At 44.9% G+C, this 14,681-nt stretch overlaps 1 protein-coding gene across 7 annotated transcripts in view; it reads right to left on the bottom strand.

The window, feature by feature from the left end:
* Positions 1–14,681, bottom strand: part of BICRA (BRD4 interacting chromatin remodeling complex associated protein) — a 464,194-nt gene that overhangs the window by 74,542 nt on the left and 374,971 nt on the right. For all 7 annotated transcript variants that reach the window (XM_085625223.1, XM_085625221.1, XM_085625222.1 and 4 more), the window contains 3 exons: positions 13,442–14,131; positions 10,707–11,109; positions 10,145–10,263 (listed from right to left, as the gene is read on the bottom strand). In XM_085625223.1, coding sequence (XP_085481349.1) covers positions 10,145–10,263; positions 10,707–11,109; positions 13,442–14,131 — 1,212 coding nt within the window. The remainder of the gene's footprint in view (positions 1–10,144; positions 10,264–10,706; positions 11,110–13,441; positions 14,132–14,681) is intronic.

The following is a 14,681-nucleotide window of genomic DNA, read 5'->3' as shown; positions in this document are numbered from 1 at the left end:
GGATCTTCCGTAAGATGATTGTCGGCCCTGCTGTTGCTTTTGCTGGTACTGGGTCTTATTCTGGAACGAATATGAGGACTTATTCTGGAATGACCCTCTGTAGGAAGACTGACCTCTAGTCTTGTTGCCCCGAAAGGACTGGTTCCGCGCCTGTAAGGTTCCAAGCGCTCTAGCCGTGTCCGTGTCCTTTTTAATGGCCTGGAGCGCCTCATCAATTTTTTCTCCGAATAGATGCTGCCCATCGAAGGGCATATCTAGCACCTTCGTTTGCACTTCCTGCCTGAACGATGTTGCTTTGAGCCATCCTTGGCGGCGCAGGACTGCAGCCCCAGCCAGTTGACGGAAGCCTGTCATGGCTACATCTATGGCGCAGTCGATGATCTCTGCCGCCGAAGACTGGCCTTCGGAAAGGAGTGCCTTCACCTCATCCTGTACGGCACTCGGCAGTTCTGCTAAGTATGGGGCAATATCCTCCCAAAGTTGGCGGTTATAGCGCCCTAAAAGGGCTATGGAATTGGCCACCTTGATGGTCATTGCCGAAGTGGTTGAAAACCTTTTGCCTATTGTGTCTAACTTTCTGCCCTCCTTGTCTGGTGGTGCTGACAGAGGCGAGGATGGGTTTCGAGAATTTTTCTGGGCCGCTTGGGTCACGACCGAATCTGGCTTCGGGTGGCCAGTCAGGCAAGCTGGCGCCGTGGACGGTGCTTTATACTTCTTGTCCAGGCGCGGAACGACCGCAGGAACTGAAGCCGGCGTCAGCATCAACTTCTTCCCCTGGTCCCAGAGGAAGTCAATGATAGGGATGGATTTGGCCGTCTTCTTCGTCTGCTCCTTAAAGTCATGGAGGAAGCATTCGGTTTCCGTCGACTCCATGACCATATGGAACCGCGTCGCAGCCCGTTCCACTAACTTATGAAAACCCCCGATATCCACAGGTGGAGAATCCGCCTGGCGCGGTTGCGGGGAAGGTGGTGAAGATGCTACATAGTCCTCCTGCTCATCGTCATCCTGGTCCGTCAGGTCTCCCTGGACCTCGCCTTCCTCCATCTCCTCAGCCTCCTCATCTGTTGAGTCTATCACCTGAGGTGTCGGCTCGTGGCAGACCTGCGTTACCGGCCGTGATTGCCTTGGGGCTGTCGCTGGGGTGTTTGTAGCTGGCACTGGGACCCCTGTATCCTGTCTAGGTGGTTCCGGGAAACGTTGTTTGTAATCCCTGATAAGGAACTTGAGGTCCTTAACTATTGCCAGAGGGAGGCAGACCATTGGGGTGACCTCCGTGCGGACTTGTTCCTGGACGGGGCGCTCCTGCGCGCCTGAATCTTCCTGCTCCTCGTCCGTGCTTTGGCATTTGACAAACAGCTCGGAAGGGGAAGTAGCCTGTTGGAAGAACTCTTCTTCGGACTCTTCACTCTGCAGGATCTCCAGAGGTAAATTGGTTTGGACCTTGCTTGGAGATGTTGTTTCCGGGGTAATCTGTGGTCTGGAAGCAGATCCTTGCCCAGAAATCGCCGTGGTTTTCCCTCCCACGGAAGACGACGACGTTCCCGTCGACGGCTCGGGTGTCACCAACGGCGTCCCCATCGACGATATTTTCCTCGTCGACGAAGTCCTCGTCGACGATGTGGTCGTAGACGATTCAGTCGTCGTCGATGCCTTTGTCGTCGATGCCTTCGTCGTCGACGCTTCCGTCGTCGACGCGTCCGTCGTCGACGCTTCCGTCGACGCTTTCGTCGTCGACGCTTTCGTCGTCGCTTTCGTCGACGATGCCTTGGTCGTCGACATCTTCGTCAACATCTTCGTCGACGATGCCTTCGTCGTCGACGCGCTCGTCATCAATATCCTCGTCGTCGACTCTTCCGTCGACGGAGGGCTCCTCGTCGACGAGGTCCTCGATGGGACCATCTTCGTCGTCGACGATGATTTAGACGACGGTTTCAAAAGTATAATAGACGAGATAGGGGTACCTGCAGACGATGATGATGGAGTCGTCGTCGACGACGAGCGGGCCGACGCCGCTGTGGACGTGGACACCGTCGTTGTTGCTGTGGAGACGTGTCCTGATGGCCTTTTTTGCGCAGAGGATGGTGTCGCAATTTTTGAGGCCGACAGAGTAGGCTTCTTGAAAGTGGGAGAGACTTTACCAGACGCTGAGGATTTCGAAGATCTTGCCTCTGAAGACTTTTTGTGCGTCTTCTTAGGAGGAGCGTCTGAGGGGCCAGGAGATTTCACTCTCGGCCTCTTCAGGGAGACTTCAGAAGCTCCGGAAAAGCTCGCCTCTGAGGACACCACACTGTCTTTGTCCTTGAGCCTGTCCAGCCAGATAAGCAGGCGGCCCTCCCTGTCTCTCAAGGTCTTATGTGGAAAAGACCTACATATCTTGCAGTCCTTAGGGACGTGGTCCGGGTAAAGGCAATACAAGCATAGCTCATGCTTGTCGTCCACATGAAGCCTCTTCTTCCCACATGAAGAGCAAGCCCTGAAAAGGGCTTTCCTCTGGGAGTCAGACATGCCAGGAGTTGTAGATAAAATAAACACTCACTGCAGCAAAAAGAGGCCTGAAGTAGTCAGTGTTGAAATCCTGAAGAAGAAAGTCACCAAAAATCGTGAATAATCTGGTTTGAAAGAAATCCTGAGGAGAACTCAGGCTGGAGACTCCCTAGCACAACGTGCGGTAGAAAATCTGAGGGACTGAGGCTCCTGCCAGGAAGGTTCTAGAGGGAGGTGATAGCTGATTGGCTGGCTCTAGAAGTTTGGTCCTTTTTACATAAGGACTATGATAGGCGACTAAGGGGAGGCCCTTAGGCCTATTTTTCTCTATGTATGTCTATAGGACATTACTTTTTTATGTACCGGAGGCTCCCGTCTCGACGACGGGGAATGATTCAGGCATGTGAATCTATGAAAGACACCCCTAATACTGGATAACCATGTGATCTTTTTCCTCAATCTCATTGATATTACTAAAAAAGTGGCAATATTAAATATCTCCCAAGGAGAACCCAACATCTGAAGATGCATGAGAGCTCGTTTCGCCTGTCTGAAACCTTTGTTTTTTAAAAGAGGAATAATGTATTTTTTACGGATTAAAGACAGGTGGTCACAGAAGAAGATAAAGTGCATAGTGTCTTTTATGGAGAATCTGTCGCACGAACAGATCCCCAAATCCTTCTCCTTAGTCCAACCAGGAGAGTCAGTCAATAAAAGATGGAATTTGTTCATTCTGAACTTAATTAATAAAAAACGATGGTCCATCTTATTGACAATACCCAGGTAAGGCTCTAAACTGTTAGATGTAGTAATCAGCTGGTGTGCCTTTACAGTGGGTTTGAGTAATTCTCTTTCCTCCCTTGTTATCATAGCCCTCTGTTTATAGGTGACTTTAGCCCATTTTAAATCCCCCCCTTACTATAGTGCTTGGATTCTCAAATAACTCTGGTCGGCCCAGATACCTTGCTAGAAATTTAATATGGTTCAACCACGGTATAGTTTTGCCATACTCTAAGGATAAGCAATCTTTTAAAATTGCATGGTTCAGTTCTAGTTCAGGATTTAGCCAAATTGAGATCCATTTCAAAAGTGGGGCAATGGCTATACGATCAGTTAAGTAGTCAATCCCACACTCTTGATGAACGATATAGCCTGATGTTGAACATGGGAGGGATAATAATGATTTTAAAAATCTGTTTTCTACAACTTGTAGATCAGAAATGTTTTTAAAACCCCACAGGTCTGCCCCATATAGTGCAATGGAGGTGCATTTTGCTACGTAAACGTTCAACATAGCTTGCATGGGCTTCACCCCCAATTTGCGTCCAAACTCTAAGACAGCAAGTGTGGCCCTAGCAAAAGCGTTGCGTTTGGCAGCCAATTGTGGGGCCCAGGTGGACTTGTCGTCAAAAATGACACCTAAATAAGGGAATCTTGAGACCCGTGATAGAACATGACCTTCACAAGACATGGTTTTAACTCTCTTTGGAATAGAACCCAGAAACATCACATGGGATTTGGAGAAGTTCACTCCAAGATCAAGTGCAATCATAAATTTAGCGAAAGAATCTAAAAGATTTTGGAGCCCTACAGCCGTACGTGCTAAGAGAGCGGCATCGTCAGCATACAATAATGCTGGGATGGCGAATTTGCCTGCCCTAGGAATATCCTTGCAAGACTTAGTTAGTGTAGAACCCAAATCATTAATGTATAATGTAAAAAGCAGGGGGGCTAAAATGCATCCTTGCCCAACGCCGGTAGTGATTCCAATTTTATCCGTGGAATTGCCCTGATGGTCATATCTGACCGTGGCGGTGAGGTCTCTATGCAAATCCGCTAGAAAAAAAACAATATTGGCATCTATTCCACAGTTAAGTAGTAACCCCCACAATTTTGAACGATTCACTCGGTCAAACGCCGAGGACAAGTCCATAAAGGCCAAATACAAAGCCCCTTTTTTTGCAATGGTATACTTGCCTATTAGAAGTTGGAGGTTCAGGCTCTGGTCTATGGTCCCGCGGCCCTTTCGAAACCCATATTGTAGACACGAGAGAGTAGCTGTGTCTTCTAACCAATCAGTTAGTCTGCCCAGGACCACACGCCCCAGAACCTTCACAGCTGAATCAATAAGGGAGATAGGCCGATAGCAACTAGGATCCCCCCTGTTACCTTTTTTAAAAATGGGTATGATTACTGATTTGGACCAGGTGTCAGGAATCCCAGCGACACATACCCGGTTAAAAACATTGGTTAGTACTATGGACCATGTCTCAAGATCAGATTTAAAGAGGTCCGCTGGTACGCCATCGGGGCCAGGGGCCTTATTACTTGTCATCTTACCGATGGCCTCGACCACCTCTTGCTTAGAGACTAATAAAGTATATGGGTTCGCAGTGGTGGGAAAAATACTCAATTCACCACTAGTTCCCATTTCATAGACTGTTTTAAAATGAGAGTGCCACGATTGTTTCCCGATGCCGCAGTCTAGTTGATCATTTCCTATATCGGAAAAAAAGGGTTTATTGACCACAGACCAAAACTTTGCGCTATTTCTTATTACATCCACGCAGGAAAGTTCTTCCCATGCTTCCTCCCTAATCACCTTTTTCCTGGCATCCAGAGTTTTCTTGTATTCTTTTCTCAACTCCTTGACCAAAATCCTATTTACTGGCTTAAATTTCAAGGCGGCCATTAACTTTCTGTTAGCGGTTGAACAGCTTTTGTCAAACCAACCTAGCTCTGCCTTATCCATGTATTTCCCAGGACGGCTCAAGTCAGCAAAGATCTGACTACAGATAACTGAGTAGGCCGATAGGACCTCATCATCCCCTGCTTCAAGGTCCAGGCAAGTTTTTAACTCAGATCCTACCTTACTTTTCAGGTTGTTATAAAAGTCGCCAGGGATTACTTTGCACCATCTAATTCTACGCGCCTGATCTGATGGGCAAATGTCGGATTTATCCACTCTTATTGGGGGTAAAGCCGGTTTTTCAAAAATGTGACAGAGAATTAGAGTCACGGGGTTATGATCACTTAAATGGGACCAGGTCGTCGCGTATTTTTTAATATTAGCCCCCAAAACAGAACTAACAAAGATGTAATCAATAACCGAAACTTTCCCAGTTCCTTTAAAAGTGGGAATAATTTCTCCCTCCATAGACGGGAGAAACAAACCGTGGTCTGCCAAGATGGATTCAAGAAGAAGTCCCGCTGCTGAATGTTCGAAATGTGCAGCACTTGATTCAATCGGTCCCAGGGGATCCGAGGAGAGACAAAGATGTGGACAGCCATGGATGTTAAAATCACCCATCACTATAGTAAGGCAATTCTTACTGTTGAGTTTATTGGTCTCCATGTGATCAGCTAAAAAACTATTTAATGCGGCCAGGTGATCGGTCGTGGCAACTCTATCATATGAGTTATAAAAATTAATTACCAGAAAATCAGGTCCCTCATTCATCAGGATAAAAATAGCCAAGAAGTTTGGCGAGCCTGTATCTAGTTGAGAGAATGAGCCGGGTATAGATGCTGATATTAACATAGCCAGCCCACCCTTCGCCCTCCCCGAACTAGACGGAGTGGCGGATACAAAAAAACTCTCATACCCATCCATGTGCAGCGTATCCTCAGTGTCCCATGTCTCTTGTAAACCAATAATGTAACCTGATCTAATTAGATCTCTCCAGGTGGGATCATCTACTTTACTTCTAAGACCAGCTATATTCCAAGAAATCAATTTAGAAGAAGAAAGACCCAATGACTCCTGATTTGGACCTAGTGAGATGGAACCACAATTTGGGGGTTTCACAATTGGAAGGACAGGGACTTGTATATCAGGAAAGGTGACTTGATCGCTGGTCTTTAGTCACTCAATATCATCCAGATTGGAGAAGACCTCAAATCTATTGGAAACAGGGACAGCAAAGTTATTGGTGGAACTGAATCTAGTACCGAGTCTAATTGGTTGAATGGAAAATGATGAACCAAAGTGAGATGGAGGATAAAAGAAACCCAAGGGGAGAATATTCACATAATCTTTATGGATTCTCACAGACCCTGCCTGTCTTAAAATGTCATTTACTAACCCTGGGGATCTGAAACTTATAACGATACAGTCACCCTCTAGATGTTTAACAGTCTTTCCAACCCAAGGTACCCTTCTAATCATCATGAAGTGCTTATTAAGATGATGGCCCAGAACCGTTTTATTAGACAAATGATGAAGGGCCTTGTTTTTCAGAGAAGACCAATGTTCCTTTTTGTCCTGCTCCAGTTTAGGCACATTGGCTAAAATAATAGTGTAGGGGCATGCCTCAGCTGGTAAATGTAAGGAAAAATCCCCTCCTTGCTGAGGAACAGGAAAATGATGCCCTCGGGTCTAATAGTTTGTGCATCAGAAAAGACAAAATTGAAATACCGTTTAGGAGCAGGATCTTTTCATGGGAAGATACATATGTAAAAGACAATCAAAGTTGTAGCTCACAGCCCAGTTTGAATGTAAAATATTTTCCTTAAGTGTATTCCAGCGTAGCACAAAGGCCGACTTAGTAGCTAACAAGAATCAATCTCAATACCAGTAGCCAAACAGGATAGTGAAGACTATGCACCATTTAGAGAAGATTTGAGAGGATTCGGACCTTGCTAAAATATCCAGTAGCAAGACATTCTCTTGGCATTACGTCCAGGTTGATTGTTTTCCAGCTCAGCAAATAATGACTTTTTTTTCTTTTGAGCTATCCAAATATGCTCGTTTTTCATGACTAGGAGATCTAGAACCACAGAAAGCAGGTAAAGGGGTCCTGCAATAGGAGTACAAGTTCAGAGAACCACAATTGAAAAGGCAATCAGTATCTTCCTGGAGTTAGACAACCTCTATAATTTTCAAAGAGCTTGATGCAAAACGAATATTGGAGAACAATCATAAAGAAACTCTTCTGACCAATCAAAGAGTAGTGGACATCTCTTAAGGACTTAGGATGCAAAATCTGGACATAAGATACTTCCCCTCAAGGCGTTCTTTAAGGACTAGTCCCAATACAGAGTTGACAGAAGAGTAAAAAACAGAGTGAGGCTGGTTATGGTCAACTGTACGATAAGAAGACAAATCACTGCCGTCCATAGGTTAAGCTGGTCCTCCCCATCTCCAACACTTTATCTAGAAAGACACTACACAAGTAAGTCCTCAGGTTATATTGGCTGGTACCCGATATTTGACGGTACTGTAAAAAAAGCCTTCTTCCTCCCCTAGAGCGTGAGCAGTTATTCTTTTGCAGCTTCAGAAACAAAAAAACTTAGTTTTGCAGCTTGTACGATTACATTATTGAAGCTGCATTAAACTGATAACAATAAAGAGGACGTTTTGGCAAAAAAACTTCTCCTATGGGATCTGCAATGTCTTTACTTTACCCAACACAGAAGACGGCAAGAACGCTGATTTGTCCTATTTGCAAGGCCCTCATAATAGCAGAGTTGCTAAATTGTCAACTGCAAATAAAGGTTCACTGCTGGGAAGATTTTATTTATAAATCACGGACTTTACTCTGAATAAGGTCAGTTTCAAGAGAGCAAATCACACACCATTAGGAAAAACTCCCTGCCAAGTGACTTGTTTATAGGAGTAGAAGGGCTCCACCTTGAAAAAGCCAAAGCTGCTGGTTATTAACATGGACCAAGGTTTAGGTTTAGTCATCACTCGGTACAGTTGCTCAGATGATCACAGTAGATCAATTTTATTGTCAGCATATTCCCACTGCACAGCCACTCACTTGTTTTCGGGAGGAACAAAGAATAAGAAACAGATCAAATTTCTTGACAAATCAGCAATGTTAATGATTTAAATGAAGGCATAGAGACAACAACCAATATAAGAAATGTCCTCAGATCAGGCTAGAAACTACTGGTGGCAGGACCAATTTATGCATTCTACGATTTTCACTTTACCTGGTGCCTTTTGTGGGAATACTCAGAAGATGTCCTCTTCTCCACTTGAGAGGCCCAAGTCTTGTAGCGTTGGAGGTGGCCCCTGCATGTTGTGGTTCGCCCTTCTCTGCCTCTCCCTTACTTTAAGGGTCTTGGGTGTAAACGCCGAGCAGGCGTTGCAGTCTTCGCTTCTGTGGTTGAGCGGCAGGCAGAGGTTGCAGACTGGAGGCAGGTCCTTCTGGGCGTACTTGTGGTGGCAATTGGTGCAAAACTTGAATGGTGTTTTGTCCTTCCCCGAGCTCAGGGAGCCCCCTGCGAGCGCATTCTCCGTCGAGCGTCGAGGTTTTGTTAGTTAAAACTTCTCTCTCGTCGCTCCGGGTACCTGACCTGTAGTCCGGTGTAGTTGAAAACTTGTTTCTTCATCAATTTTCTTCAATTTGCTTGATTCCTCTTCCAAAACTCTGGAACTCTTCAGCAACGATCCAGACCCAACGGCGGAAAAAAGAATCTGAAAATGGCGACCAAAGGTGGGAGCTTCCGCAGGAAGCGCGCCGACGTCACGAAGGATACCAAATTGTGAGACGTCGCCGCCCACCTGGGCCACGAAAAAAAAAGAGAAAATACTACGATTCCGGACCCAACCACAAGATGGCGGAATAATGCACAGCATAGTGAATCCAGAAAGATTCACGCTGCAAAACTAGTTTTATTTTCAAAATCTTTCTTTTTGCTCCCTTTATGAATCATGCGGATCAAGGGCAGGATGCAGAATGTTTTGACTATCAGGATCCCAGGTAGCATTGGTAATCACGATACAGGATTAACCACAAAAGAAAGATTTTGCTTAAAGACCTGCTAAACATCATTTGAGATATGGCAAGAGGAGTCTGATCCCTTCCAGTGTAGCCCCTAGGCATAAGAACTCTTCGGTAGTACCTTTTGCAGCTGGTCCAATATGAAAAGGTCATAGAGTAGCACAGGAGCCGAACTCTATTTAACTTGGTGCTCTATCTCAATAGCTTGCATATGGGTGGCACTCTGAGATTTCCCCTTGTAAATGGATAGTGGACAATCCTAGAGTAGGGGTAGTAAAATTCTCATCATTAAATGTAGACTGTGTCTAGTCCTGAATACCTCTTACTGAGAAGCAACCACTTCTGTTATGCGCCAAAGGCATTGGTTCCCTTGATATTGTGTCCTGCTTCAAAGAAAGCAGATAGTACCTCAATGACCTTGGATTAATTCCAGCCCAGAAAAGACAGGAACTAACTAGAAGGTCATCCGCAAACACGAAATGGAGCATCCTGTCTGTGAGTAGCTAAGAACTGCTTGTGCATCCTATGCCCTACCTGATGTCCACTTTAAGAGTTAAAAACAGCAGCGGGGATAGGTTCTTTACTTCAAAACATTTAGAACTGAATATAGAATAAACAGACAATGACTAAACTTATGAGTGAAGGGGAGGTGAATAAGTGCTTAATAGTAACATGAACCAGGAACTTGGAGCAGACAAGTGGTGATGCATTGATGAAGCAAGACTCTGCTATGCAGAACTGCAGAGTCGGGGAACATCCAAAATAACCGAAAGTGGCCAGGTTAGTTGAGATGCTTTTCTAGTACTTCCTGCCAGTGCAGGCAATGATCACCCATTTGAGAAGGTAGGAGAGGAGAACAAAGAGGCATCCATTGACATTGTACTTGTAACCGTAAGTGAATTAAGCTAATGAAGATGGCTTACCTGGCCCGATTGTGGCATGGGGAGAGTGGATCCAGGCTTCCCTTGCCCAGCGTTCATTTTCACAGGTGTTGCTAAGGCGTTGTTGGAAAACCCCTTTCCATCAGCTGGTGTAGCTATGCCTAAAAATCAGTAAAAATAACAGTGTATGAGGGGGTGCTCTAAGTGGAATGCCTCTCCAAAGGACTAAAAAAGTGGTTCCTTAATAATTATTATCCTAAGGTAAAGAAGAAAATACTACAATCTAAAGGTAAACGCAAAGAAAGAGCATGAACTGGCTTCTTATTATTTCTGACTGAATAGGCTTCTGCCTCTTTAAAACTCAGATACTTATTTTCCTGTTGACCCTAATAAAACAATTAGCCAGTGGCAACCACAAAGGAAAAGAAAATCCATGCGTTGTCAATGTCTGAGCAGCTCGAAGAGTTGAAAATAACCATGTTTTTGAATTTTAAAAACCTTCCTGCAGCAAAGCATGCACAACAGACCATTTTACTTGCACTGCACTTCCTAATTTGCCTTTCATCCCAACTGTTTTCTTTCAAGCATTGATTTAGCGCCTTACATGTTGAGCTGCTTTTAACGAGGACAGAGTTCTGTTGCTGCTGTTGCTGTTGCAGCAGTGACGCTAGCTGGACCTGCTGTCCACATCCTCCTTCACTGGAACCCTTTCCAGTTTCAAGTGGACCTGCGGGGGGATGCTGGGATGGCCCCGGCCCATGAAGTTGGGCTTGAGTCATGACTGTGATCTGCTGCCCTTGGTTGCTAACCAGGACTGAGGAAGGCTGGCTGGTAAAGTGGGTGAATATAGGAGAAGGTTGGCTTGTGGGAGGCTGCTGCTGATGATGCTGATGAAGATGCTGCTGCTGCTGTTGCTGCTGCTGTTGCTGCTGCTGCTGTTGCTGCTGCTGCTGCTGTTGCTGCTGCTGCTGTTGCTGCTTTGCTTGGAGGATGATGCCGTGCTGCACCTGTAATTAATGAAACGGAGGAGCAGTTATAGATTCCAACAGCTTTCCCTGCAATTTCAATTTTGGCCTATCAGGGACCACAAAATTCAAGACAGAAAGGAAACTTCAATGTTTGTTATTGCTACACCATATTTTCAAAGGGGGTGGGGGGGTCATATCACAATTGAATTGGAGTTTTGGTACAATTACCTTTCTAACCAAGTAAGTTCTGGTTCAGTGCAGTGAAATGGTTATGCCAGGACATTATGTCGTAAGCAGCTGAGACTGCCAATTTGCAAGTTATTTTTTGAGATGCTTAACATCGCTCCTGCAACAAAACGTATTGCTGCTCTATTACATACAATGGTTTGTATTGTGTTTACGTTATGCTGTTTCCATTTGATTGACACTAAACATTAAGTGTTAGGGTAGAACAGAGAGCTTTCTACCTTGGTGCCCTTTCTTACGAATCTGGAAATTGCAACAATCCACTGTGCCTGTCAGTTTGTGTTTGGCTGAATGAGGTTAGTAGGGTTTAGTTTTGAAGTGGTCTGTGTAGATTAATTTGAAGGTAATTCAGATGCTAAAATGGGAGACCTTTGTAGGGTCCAATGTGCATTGGTGGGTATAAATTAACTGTTTGGTCTCTGAATTGGGTGGTCTGTCCGCCATTGCTTGACAAGAGTAAAGAGCTCTTTGGCAATGCAAAATAATGTTATGCAGATGAGGGTGAAGTAAATTTATGTTATGTATATTTACATATATACGAGGCTTGAGTGCCAGTGGTCAGTTTTATCTGTTTTTTTCACCGCAAATAAAAATGAAAATTAAACTCGTCCTCAAGAGTGGATGGAGGGTTTAGACGAAGATTCGATTACTATTGTGGCCAGCAGAAAAGCCCCTGGGTCTATCGCTTCTATTGAAGTTTATAAGCTCAGTAGAACTCTACCATCGACCTTTCCCTAGAAACTAAGGTTTCAAAAGTGCTAAGCTCCTGCTTCCTACAAATAAAAATCATCATAAGAATGTTTATTTTTTGATTAGGGTACACAATCATGTACCTTTTGCGACTGCCCTAGTCCAGTCAAGGCTGGACAATGACAACTCCATTTATTTAGTGGTTCTAGGCAACTTACTTCGACTACAATTAATAAAGGATTTCCATGAACAAGAATTGTTACTTTTGGTGATAGAGCCTGCTTGGTTGCTGCCACCAAAAGGTGATATTATCTCACTTTGTCAATCTGTTTGGTGTGATTCGGGTGAAATGCAAAAACATTGCAGTCAAGCACATTATAAAATGAGACGCATAACAGAGGGGAAAAAAGCAGGCAATGGCGTCAAAGACAACAGAAGGCCCTGCTGTCAATGGATAGGCAAGACCAGCAAACAAAGGGGTTCCACTTCACAAAAGAAGCAGAGTGGCAGCAGCAAACACTGATCTCTCAAGCAAGTACTAGGGTGTAGCACTAATGGAACACCAACTAGGAAAAGAGCTGAAAATCAACAAGAAAGGTGTGTGCACGCCTGCCAGATGCTATCATCAGCAAACTCACCACAAATGGAAGATTGTGGGCTATACAAGTGCTGATTAACAAAAACAATGTGTTAGGAGAGGGGAGCTGATCTTTCAAATGTGAAGCACATCATTAGGAACCGATGTCACAAGACCTGAACGTCGATGTCAAATTAACAAAAACACTTCTACTGAAACAAGGAGTTTATTAGGAGTGTTCCCTTAATCAAAAGAGCAAATGGACGTTCTGTTAACGTTTATCTGCCCGCCTACCAGGACACAGCAAACTGTTGGAATTACCCCCCGCAGCCATCATCATGCCACACATTTAATCCCCTTGTCTTTGTATCCATTTCTGATATTAAATCCCATGTTGTGCATTTCTTCAATACATTTCTACCCCCAAAGTATAAACAGGCCCAATTTTCTGGATGCTACTATATTATGTGTGTGTCGGATGCCTTTTGACAAATGCTTTAATAGTTTCCAGTGCATCTGCAGGTGTCAACCAGTGTAATAACCTCACGTAAGAGCAAAGGAAAAAAACATTATGTGCACAAGGTCTCCTAAAGTATGCAAAAGATTTCCAGGTACAGAAATATTTTGGCTTACTTTCACTATCAACTGTGTTAAAGAACTGGAACCGGATCTTAATGTTGATCTCCATGATGGTGAGTAAATAAATGATTTGATTTAACCTTAGAATGATTGCAGTTGGTGAAGCCTTCTGCAACTATACCTCCTTATTGCAATTAAGAAGTGCTCTGGACCTCGGCTCAAGTGTATAATGCTAATAGTACAAATAATGAGGTGCCATGAGAACCTGCATTCTCTTACCTGCTGGAACCTTTCCAGGAGCTGCTTCTGCTGAGGCGCTGATGTTGTGATGGCAGAAAGTGCATGATATTGGTTGGCTGCTGCTTGAAAGCTTCTCTGCTGCTCAGCGGTCAGGTGGATGGTTTGAGGTTTGAACTGCGGCTGTGTGGAAAACTGAAGCTGTAGTGTATGAGGTGGCCCTTCAGTAGGTTGCAGTTGCTGCTGCTGCTGCATGCGGGCCTGAGCCTCAGCTTGGGACTGGATTTGGGTAGCCAACTGCACCTGGAACTGCATGGGAGGGGGAGAGGAGAGCTGCGGATGCCCGTCAGCCTGTATCTGGTGATGCTGGAACGAAGGCTGAACTTGAGGTTGGGAAGGAGGCCGCAAAGGGTGCTGGGTTGCTCCATGAGGGGAAGAGCCCATTTGATTCTGGATCACAAAAAGGTTCTGCATTTGCATCTGAGGGGTGCAAGAGCGTGACAGGGGCTCGGATGACGGCCTTGGCAAAGTTTGTGGTTGGGAAGGTGGCCTTGAATGAGGCTGGGAAGGTGGCCGAGAGAGGGGTTGCGGCTGTGACGGAGGGCGAGACTGGTGTGGGGACTGCATTTGAGATGGGTGAGTCTGTTGCAGCTGGGGGCTCTCGCCCATCGGTGGGTGAGGTAGCGAATGGGATGGCGAAGCTCCAGGTACTTTCTGTTGTCCTGTCGGCATCTAAGAAGCATTCAGGAAAATGGGAAATGGCGAAGGGAAAATTAGTCACAGATCTCTTCATAAAGAAAAGCAGTTCACGAAAAAAAAAAACACAAAGTTAGTTGGGTTATCTCTTTTAGGGGATAAAGCTAACTTGAGGGCTTAATCTATCCCTCCAAAATCTTCAAAAACTAGAGATGTGGTTAAAGACACATTGAAGGTCACACTTTCCAGCCTTCGCCACATGCAGTAAATAACTTAATCAACTGCTCCAGGCAAACTATTTTAATGCATCCCATTTGCTTTTCTCAATCCACTTTGAACGCAAATTGTATGCTGCTGCAGAGACCCATCCTTTCTGCTCAACAATGAATGGGCGACTTATTCACCAATCCTAGTAAGACTTTCTCTTACATATGGAAACAAACTGACCTGATTTTCTCCTGACAGAATCAGACTAATATTACACTGTTGAGGAAAATGTGAAATGTTACTCTTAAGAAAATGCAATTTTTAAGTATAAGAGGGCATTTGCAGTGGACCTTTTTAAAAAAATTTTTTTATTGAAAAC

This window comes from Triturus cristatus, chromosome 9 (genome assembly GCF_964204655.1).
Source record: "Triturus cristatus chromosome 9, aTriCri1.1, whole genome shotgun sequence".
In the NCBI taxonomy this organism is placed as follows: domain Eukaryota; kingdom Metazoa; phylum Chordata; class Amphibia; order Caudata; family Salamandridae; genus Triturus; species Triturus cristatus.
This window is presented reverse-complemented; position numbering and strand designations above follow the sequence as displayed.